Genomic DNA, 10,095 nt, shown 5'->3' on the forward strand with positions numbered 1-10,095 from the left:
TAGATTTAGATTTTTGCAGTTTAGTCTGATTTGTTTTGTACTTATAGGGCAAATTACTTTTTCTAAAAGTTTTCTGTGCAGACAGTTTGATGTTCTGTTTGGTCGGCATGGATGCTTTGCTTTTATAAGCTTCCCACTTAGTGTTTTCCTGCTCTGAATGTTAGACCCAGATGACTGGGAACAAACAACGTGTTTGTTCACAATCCGAGTTGTTTTTTTCTCTTTTTTCACTGGAAAAACGATCAAGAAATAAGTAAAAATATCTTAAATTAGGTGTATTTACCCTTAATTTGAGTAGGTAAATGTGATGGTTTGCCAGTGGAATGAGTATTTTTACTCTTAAAATAAGATAATTAGATAATTTGCACTTGAAATAAGACAATGCAATTGTGTTTTCTTATTTTAAGTGGAAATTGTCCTGTTCTATTGGCAAAATGTCTCTTTTACCTCCTAAATCCCTAAAAAAAAATCACTTATTTTAAGAAAAAATGACTTATCTAGATTTCATTTTTTTCCAGTGTTTTAACCCTTTTTATTGTTTTAGCTGATAGCTTTGGTGTTTCTTATCAAAAAGAACTGGGCCAGTCTCTTTGAACCTCAGAATAATATGAAAAAAAATTAGATAAGCAAATTTTTTTTCCCCAAAAAAAGACGCAAACTGTGGGGTTATCCTAGAATCTATTACTCAGCATGGAGTGATCATTATTCAATGTTTGACTCTACATTCAAAAGTTTTTCTTAACGTTTTCATCCTGGATGAAATAGTTGTTTTAATTCTGTGGCCAAAAAAGTGACAGATCAGACAGCTGACTGAACGGCTCTAATAGGATGATTGCATTTGCAGATGATACAGGCTCAGATGGATGCAATCTTCATTTGTATGCATTTAACTAATTTAAGGCTTTTATTTTAGGCTTATATGACTGAGCTGCTCTTTTCCACCATGGGAGGATTAAACAACCAAATATGAATAAATGCTGATGAAGTCTCTTAAAAAGCTGCATAAAAAACAGACTTTTTGGATCCGTTTGCCTGAAAAATTTTCCCAGTCTTTTCAGCACAAATGATACAGTTTGTATAAATTTATTGGCTTCTCTGACTTTAAGAGTCGACTGATTTTGAAAAGAAAATTGATTAGTTAATTCAGAAAAACTTAGAGTCTCCAAGGGTCAAAGCTACTAAAACCTGGAAAATACTGGAATGCTATTGATGTGGATCCATGCATACAGACTAGAGCTGAATCAACTAATCGGATTAATTGATTACTGAAATAATCGTCAATTAATTTAGTAATCGATTAATCCTTAATTGGAGTTAAGAGACTCTAAAACATGCCTTTAGCTGAGAAAGCTAATGACTTAGAGCAGTAATTATACGAATATTGTACAGAAATACATCAACATTTTGCATTTAAGATAAAAAATAAATACATTTCGTCTGTCAATCTGCTCCATCCAGAACTCCTAAAGTGAAAAAGTTAAAGTTTTATCTTGTTTAATTTTGAAAGTCTTCTTTAAGGAACCTTTGGCTATCAGATTATTATTTAAAAAAATTGTTAACAGATTAATTAATTTGCAAAATAATCATTAATTGTAGCCCTAATGCAGAATTTTTTTGCTGCCTATATAGACAAATACTATGTAGATAAACTTTTTATGGTCAGACAAAACAAATTGACGCCTTTGGAAACAATCAGAGTATGTATGTTAGAAGTACGGAGGTGGAAGCAGCATGCTGTGTTGCTTTTTTTACGTTTTGAAACTTTTTCCCTGTTTTTATTTTATAAAATTGGTGACAAAAGATCGCTTCCTTCATTTTAATCGGAAAATCAATGATTCTATGTTCAAGAATTTCATATAATTGCGCTTTTAACACACATACAAAGGTTCAGTTTTAATGAGATAAACCAGATTAAGAAGGAATTGCGTTCAGAATGCATCAAATCCACACTGCAGAAAATCTATGTGGTTGATTTAAAGGAAAACATTAATGAGGTAACAATACTGGGTCTTCCATTTGTAATCCAACCAGAACTTTGAAAGAAGCCCATTTATGGCACCATAGATTAGTAGGGACATATATACATAGATGAGCTTGAATGTGTGATTTTGTCCATTTAGGAAAAGAAAATCCACAAAAATTTATGAAAATTAATGACATTTCTGATAAATACATTTTTTCCTCTGATAAAATTTAAAAAAAAAATAATGCATTCTGGTTAGAACCGGATAATATGAACATATTAATGAGCTTAGAGTTAATAAAATTCCCTTAATCTTATCTAAAACCATAGAGTGAAATTAAAAACTAAACTGCCAAATAATTTAGAACATTATAAAACATTCTTTTTAGCCAATCAGAGACCAGACAGTGAGGCCAATTCCTTCTAGAGAAAATCAAACAATAAAAACACAAACTTTTGACCAACAGCAAAAATTTTCTTGAACTAAAAATATAATAAAGAGTAAAACAAGCAGGACTGAAAGTGGAAGGAATAACAGGAGTCGATAGGAGGACAAGACAGGAGGGAGCAGCAGTAAAAAATTTGCCCTGGACTGATGTCAGCCGCATTTTCACCTGTGAATCTCCTCTCAGACAAACCTTTGCCACGCACCCTTTGACCAGCTTTAAACAGGAGGAGAAAGGGAAGAGGAAAGAGACTCACCAGCCACAGAATTGGGACGGGGCATGAGGTACAAAGGGATGGAGTGGGCAGAATGGGAGGACATGCTCTCCAGGTTGCGCTCAGGGATTTTGTTCAGGCTGAAGGTGGAGGCGGTCATGTTTTCATCCACCCTGTACAGGAACGAGTCCATGCCTGATTTCTGGGACTGCCACAGTTTCAGGTTCCCTCTGGAGCCCTCGCTGTATTTTCCGCCTCGCTCCATGTTCTCCGAATAGCTCGTCAAAGTAGCTGGGAAAAGGAAATAGAGACGCTGATGAAACCTTTCAGGGTGTTTCTAACACTTTTTAATCCAAACCTGCTTCCTGCTTCTGATTTTGCATGTTCCCATTGCTCTGAATCAATAATTTGCCAGTGTTATGCTTTTAACCCCTAACTGCAGGTGTTCGCCATTGTTGCCAGGAAACAATGATGGCACCTGTTCTGACATCTGAGAAGTGCCTCATTTGGGTAGGCATTTCATCTCTCCCGTTGGCTTTCAAATCATGCACAAAAGCTACAGTTGAAGTCAACATCAGGCACTTCAGTTGCTTTCCAAAAGCAGACCTGGTGCCTGTACTAAACATGTACCAAGCAGAAGATCTCCTTTACTAGAAAGAGAAAGGCTGCATATTATTTATATGCAGACAAGAAAGCATGTTTTACAGTCCCAACTCTAATTAATCCCAAAGGTGATGGAAATTAAAAAGAGATCATATTCCTCCTATTTTAGTTTGCATTTAATGGCTTCCTCTTAAATCCTGGACAGAATTTAAAATCCTCCTTCTCACATATAAAGCCCTAAATAGCCATCTTACATCAGAGATCTTATTGTTCCTTATGTTCCTAACAGAGCACTTCGCTCTCAATCTGCAGGTTTATTAGTGGTTTCTAGAATTTCTAAAAGTAGAATGGGAGGCAGATCTTTTAGTTATCAGGCTTCTTTCCTGTGGAACCAACTAGCAGTTTTAGTCCCTGAGGCAGACGCCCTGTCTACTTTAAAGGGTAGGCTCCAAACGTTCCTGTTTGACAAAGCTTATAGCTAAAAACTGAGGGATGTTTGCTTAGTTGTTGGGTGAGTAAAGAAGTAGGAGGCGGTAGAAAGAAAAGCCTGATCCATTGAGGGAGAATTTAGTCCAGACAGAAGTTGCTTCTTGGCTTTAACTTTCTCATACCATATCGAAAATAGTTCGGTTTTCCTGAGCTTTTTTCTATAGTTATGTCGCTATATCCTTAGAATGCAGGAGGGCCACTTTTCCTCATTCTGCTTCATTCTATCTCTATTCTCCTATTTTGCAGTATTTGTTGGTTCCACTTATAACTTCATCTTCTCTCTGCTTTTTCTTGTCATAGTAGCTTCATCTGGTCTGTTCCTGTTGAGCTGCGACCGACTGAAATATTAGTTCTGCCTGGCTCGGAGCTCGTCTGCCTGGCTGTGTGTTTCCTGATTGGGGCCGCCTATGGAGCTGGTTGACGGTTGCCTTTTGTATTTCTGCTTCTTTCTGTATGCCTGCTTCTATTTCCTCGAACCCCACTCAGCCTCTATAGAATGCCGCTCACACTGATCCTGGTTCTGCTGGAGGTTTCTTCCTGTTAAAAGAGAGTTTTCCTCTCCACCATCTCTACATGCATACTTGCTGGTTTTCCTTGACAGAAACTTTAACCAATCTGACTTTATTCTCTCTGTAAAGTGCCATAAAATGACGTGTGTTGTTGCACTATATAAATAATTGAATTAAAAGTTATCTCACATGTCTAGTGAAGTTCTACCACAACAAACTTTGCAGGTTCCAAGGAGCCGTTTCGAACTTATTCTGCCCAAGTTGGAAGCATGTTCAAAACTTAGAGTACTCCCATGGATTGTCACATAGATGTTTAAACCTTACAGAGAACGCATTTGGCTTATTGATGTTGGGTTGAAGGAACAGCAACGCCACAGAAACCCATGAACCTTTCCGTGCATCATTGTTTTAAAATTCAAAAACTGTTTTAGAACATTTGTTGAGTGTAAATAATTTGTTCCTATCTTGATATAGCAAACAATTATGTTTCAGTTTGTATAAATGAAGCTTTGGCTGCTTTACACAAGTGTTAAGGAATGTTTGCGTCGGTACTGTCAAAGAAGGCGTTCTGACGAGAAGGACTTTACACAGCAAACGTTTGTTATTTAGGAGAGTTTATATAAGCAGCGCAGCAGATCTCACCTATAATCCCGCTGTCTCTGCTCTCCAGTGTTGAGGTGGGGCTGGTGACAGAACCGTAGGCGCAGTCCTTGTTTCCAGCCTGACCCGGCATGGCTGTGGGGAGGGTGGAGCAGGGGCTGCCTGCAGGCGGAGAGGCAGTGCTGCTGGTTAAGGTGGAGCAGGGGCTGATCCTCTGGTTCTGGCCCTGTCATAGAGACAAATTCAGAGGATTTATTTAAGCGTTTTGTCTCATAAAAAAATGCTTTATTTCAAGTGAAAATGAAGAAACAGAATTAAAGATGGTTTGACTTTTATAGTTATAAAAAAACGACACCTTTCTGCTCCTATTATAATGTCCAGCATTCTTTAGAATGGTTCTCTAAGGTGTACGGAAACACATTACGTTAATAAATATGCTGTAATAATCTTCAATCAGCAGGCATAAACTAGACATGGACCACTATAAGAATCTAACTTTGACTAAAAAAAAAAAAAATAATAAAAAAATCACTACTTCACTTTACTAACACCACTATAAAGCTGAATTACATTTTGCAGTTTTTATCCTCTTAAATGTATTTGTCATTATTCGATATGGGGATAAAAAATAAACATTAAACAACCACCTACTAAATTTAGTGGTATTTTTCAAGGGCTTTTTGCTAAGAATATTATACCTTTAATTAATCTGCTCCTCACAAACAAAGAAAAGACAAACACGCCGATATAGGTTGTAGATATTTCAAATCAGAATATTTGTTACTCATGAACAATAGCAACAGGTTGGGGCCTTCCGGCTGTTTTTGCTCTCTTTCCTCCTTTTTTACATGAAAACTGGCTCAGAGCTCATTTGTTAAGCTGTTTCTTTCCTACAGTAGATAGAGCGACTGGTGGAGCAAGTTTACCATTACCTTTTCTAATGTAGAATTTACTTATAGATCCTGCTTTAATGTTCCTTTTCTGAGTCTGCCTCTGTCTCCTTGAACCTCCAGTCGGCCTCAGCAGAAGGCCTCCCATTCTAAGGCTGTTTCTAATGGAGGTTTCCTCCTGTTAAAGGGGAGTTATTCCTCTCCACTGTCGCTGCATGCATGGTCAGTGTGAGGGATTGCTGTAGGGTCAACAACACACTGCAACTGAATTTCTAGTGTTTCTACATGTTGATCCAGAGGACAGAATCCTTCAAATTAGCTGGTTTTCTTTAAACAAAAATGTTTTTTGTCACTTATATTTTATTATTTTTGATCATACGACGAACATATAAATAAAAAGGAACAAAGTACATTAACATGAACATGTCTGGGTAGCACCTTCTTTTCAGTTTTTCTGTTTATATAATGTCCATTTTTCCCTTTTTTTTTTCATCTGTGGTTTAAACAAAAATGTTTTAACCGATGTGACGGGATGATCTGATTGAATCGTCTCTGCAACGCGAGATGACATGTTGTGATTGTTTACTACATGTATAAATACACTCAAATTCAGTCTTGTTAAGTTGCATAAATGAAAGAAAATTTAAATCCCCACAAGTGTAAAAAATGTACAAATAATCCTGATAGATCTTTGTGGAAACCTGAAGCCTCTGGCAGCGGTCGCATTGGTATATTTAGATTAAAATAAAGGCACAGCAATTTAGATTTGGTTTTATTTTACACATACTGAGGCAAAAGTCCTTTTAATAGTCCAGAAAGGAGTGGCTGATATTACAGGAACGAGCTGAGAAATCAAATGCTGAAGGAAATATGCTTGTTTTTAGTTTAATCGGCCCTGATGAGGGAAAAAAAAAGAAACTGATCTTTTTCCAATCGTTTAGCGCACTGTTAGATTTCACCGACAAAATCATCTCTGTGGGAAGGTTCTTAGCGAGAGAAAATGAATGATTCATTTAAATATTAGAGAGGTGTTTAAAAAATAACGTCAGAAGGCTGGAGCTTCTGAAAAGGAAACTGTATTTTCTGCGGCGGCATATTTGGTGTTTGTTCAGGCTGCTAAAAACAGGAGCTAAACGTCAGCAGATAACATGCTGAGCAAACCGCAGTGAACCTGCTCCTTTTTCTCCTTTTTAACACTCAAACTCTCTCTGTCACAAATAAAAGATGAGTTAGAAAATGCCTGACTTTATTTAGTAAAGTTAAAACAATTTATTTCACAGTGAAAAACAAACAGAGAGTGACAAAAACGGGTAGCATGCTAACTGTGCTAACCATGCTAAAATGAAGGTGACCTTTAAAACACCTTTTATTATTATTTTTTTGCCTAATTGTATTTAACTGAAAATCTTCAAAACACTGATAAAAAAGACAATTAAACAAGCAATTATAATTGAACATTCATTCAATTATTTAAAAATCCAACAGAATAATCAGATATTTTGTTTTCCATTAATTTGCATGCAGCTCTTATTAATCTAAAAATAATTTTTGGAGGATTATAACCAAATAAATGAACAAACAAATAATATATTACAAAAAAACAAATATTTAAAAAAATATAGTCCATGTGATACAATGTCCCTGATATTTCTACCAAGGCCTGCCGAAAAAGTTAGTTGGTTTAAGCAGGATATGCTGATGAAACTGAAAAACATCTAAAAGACTGAGACGTGCCCCGAGGACCTGGACTGGAAAACGCAGCATTAAAATGTTTCCCTGACTACCCCTGCAGGTACAAACCTAATCCTTCTTCCCACCATTTTTCAAAACCTTTGACCTCAACAGATTACTGACAATGAAAAACAGCATGAACAGGTTTTTCAGGAAGGAAGGAGCCAAAGCCCAGCAATGAAGCGCAATGAAGGGTTTCGTTTAGGCCACAAAAATGGTCACTGATCTGGACTCAACTAAAATGGACTATATGTTGTCAAACTGCTTCATTTGTTTCAGAAATATCCACACAAATCTCACAGAATTGTAACTCATCTGAAAAAGTTATTTAAAACAAAACATTTTTCATTTAATATCAACCAAAACCATCGAACACCATCAACTGGCTGCACACTGCCAGTCAGCTCTGAGAAAAAAAAGCCTCTGAGATGTTTCCCTTGTTTAAAAGACAAGGAAATTTAGTTTAAGGGATATATTTTGAGAATATGACTAACAAAGAACCTTAAAAATTAAGAAAAAATTATTTTGGAAAGCTGATTTGGTTGCGGATGGCTGGTTGGAAAGCGGCAGATGGCCGCTCACACTGCAGGAGGTTTCTTCCTGTTAAAATTGAGTTTTTCCTCTCCACTGTCGCTACAAGCATGCTTACACTGGAAAAATTCAAAATCTAGATAAGTCATTTTTTCTTAGAATAAGTGCATTTGTTTTTGGATTAAGGAGGTAAAATATACATTTTGCCAATGGAACAAGACAATTTACACATAAAATAAGAAAACACATTTGCATCGTCTTATTTCAAGTGCATATTATCTAATTATTTTATTTTAAGAATAAAAATACTCATTCTATTTGCAAACCATCTCATTTACCTACTCAAATTAAGGGTAAATACACTTAATTTAGGAATTTTATACTTGTTTCTAGATTGTTTTTCCAGTGTAGTGTGAGGGATTGCCTTTGAGTTTATGAGTCGATGCAATCAACTGGTTTTCCTCAGAAACTTTGAATAAATTTGACTGGATGATCTGGTGAACTGTAAAGTGCCTTGAGATGCGTTGTGAATTGGCGCTACAGAAATAAACTGAATTGAATTGGTTATGCAGATGTTTTGGACTAATCGAGCAGAACTAAAAGCTGTTATGAACTTACCACACTGCAAAAAGGATGTAGAAATAAGTAAAAATGTCTTAAATTAAGTGTATTTACCCTTGATTTGAATAGGTAAATTTGATAATTTGCCAATGGAATTAGTATTTTTACCCTTAAAATAAGATAATTAGATAATATCCACTTGGAATAAGACAATACAATTGTGTTTTCTTATTTTAAATCTAAATTGTCTTGTTCCATTGGCAAAATATCTCTTTAATCTCCTCAATTTAAGAAGAAATGCACTTAATTTAAGAAAAAATTACTTATCTAGATTTTGATTTTTTCCAGTGCAGCCACATGTCTTAAAAGCAGCTGAATGAAGACCGGCTACCAGTGCATGTCCTTGTTATAACAAAAATAATCTTCTTCTTTTATATTTGCTTTCTTTTGCACCCTGCAGGGTCTTTATTTCGTGTCAGCTCTAGTTAAGACACAAGCAACTACAGGGGACAAAACGAAATCACTGTTACATCAGATATTCAGCTCCAAACACCCACAGATCAACTCTTATGCGAAAACACAGAAACCCACCGACCCAACAGACACAAGCATGCGGTGTCTACAGAAGCGAGAGAAAACGCTGCGAGAGACAAAGTGCTTATATTAGACTCCGAGACACAGAAACACTCGGAGGTCTCTCCTTATGGGAGCCGTTGATGAGGCTGGATCAAGAGAGGGAAGAACGCAATGAGACCAGGATGGAGGGGGGGGGGGGGGGGGGGTTTTAGTCGAGATTAATTTGTCAGAGGAAGACTGAAGGATCCAAGCAGTCAATTTGTATTGAAGCAGAAAGTCGTTAATACCCAGACATTTATTTGTATTGACTCGTTTGTCAATTATGTGTTGACGGCCTCCTAAGGTTGAGCTGTTCTGGAAGGGAGACAGCCAGTCGATTAATCTCCAGGGTAGAGGCTGGACCCTTTGATTCATTCATCTTCATGTCAGGGCGTATTGCAAATGGAACCCCAGGATGCATCTGGGGCCTTGCTATGCACTGGAGCAGAGTGGGTGGACGAGGATTAACTATACATACAGTAAATAGATATGAACACAGGAGATTTTAGGTTTTTGTTCGTTCACTTTTCTGGAGAAAAACTATTAAACACATCAGTCTGTGGACCAGTAAAGCTGGTAAAGACGCACAGATAGAGGTGTGCTTCTGTGGCGCAGCACCTGTGGTCCATATCTCTCCCCCTGCCTCTCCTGTCAGCCTGATTTTTAAACAAACCACTAGTACCGTAAAAACCTAAAAAAACAAAACAAAACAAAAAAACATGCACAGATAGACCTACAGTGAACATTGGCTCCCTAAAATATTGAAAGCACTATATCATTTTTCTTTCATTTTTCCATTTTTTAAATTAACGAGTAATTTCAATATCCAATTTAGTTCCAAAGCAAGATAATTTTAAATGATTACAGTGCAAAGAATTGTTAACTGTTGTATATAAACGGTTGGAAATTGTAAAATTTTGAGAATTTTGAAATTGTAAACTTT

At 36.5% G+C, this 10,095-nt stretch overlaps 1 protein-coding gene across 9 annotated transcripts in view; it reads right to left on the reverse strand.

Annotated features, from left to right (window-relative positions):
- The window catches only part of tanc2 (tetratricopeptide repeat, ankyrin repeat and coiled-coil containing 2), a 322,680-nt gene that overhangs the window by 70,348 nt on the left and 242,237 nt on the right, over nucleotides 1–10,095 (reverse strand). For all 9 annotated transcript variants that reach the window (XM_015387935.1, XM_015387920.1, XM_015387913.1 and 6 more), the window contains 2 exons: nucleotides 4,867–5,050; nucleotides 2,666–2,914 (listed from right to left, as the gene is read on the reverse strand). In XM_015387935.1, coding sequence (XP_015243421.1) covers nucleotides 2,666–2,914; nucleotides 4,867–5,050 — 433 coding nt within the window. The remainder of the gene's footprint in view (nucleotides 1–2,665; nucleotides 2,915–4,866; nucleotides 5,051–10,095) is intronic.

This window comes from Cyprinodon variegatus, unplaced genomic scaffold (genome assembly GCF_000732505.1).
Source record: "Cyprinodon variegatus isolate N-32 unplaced genomic scaffold, C_variegatus-1.0 Scaffold18, whole genome shotgun sequence".
NCBI lineage: Eukaryota > Metazoa > Chordata > Actinopteri > Cyprinodontiformes > Cyprinodontidae > Cyprinodon > Cyprinodon variegatus.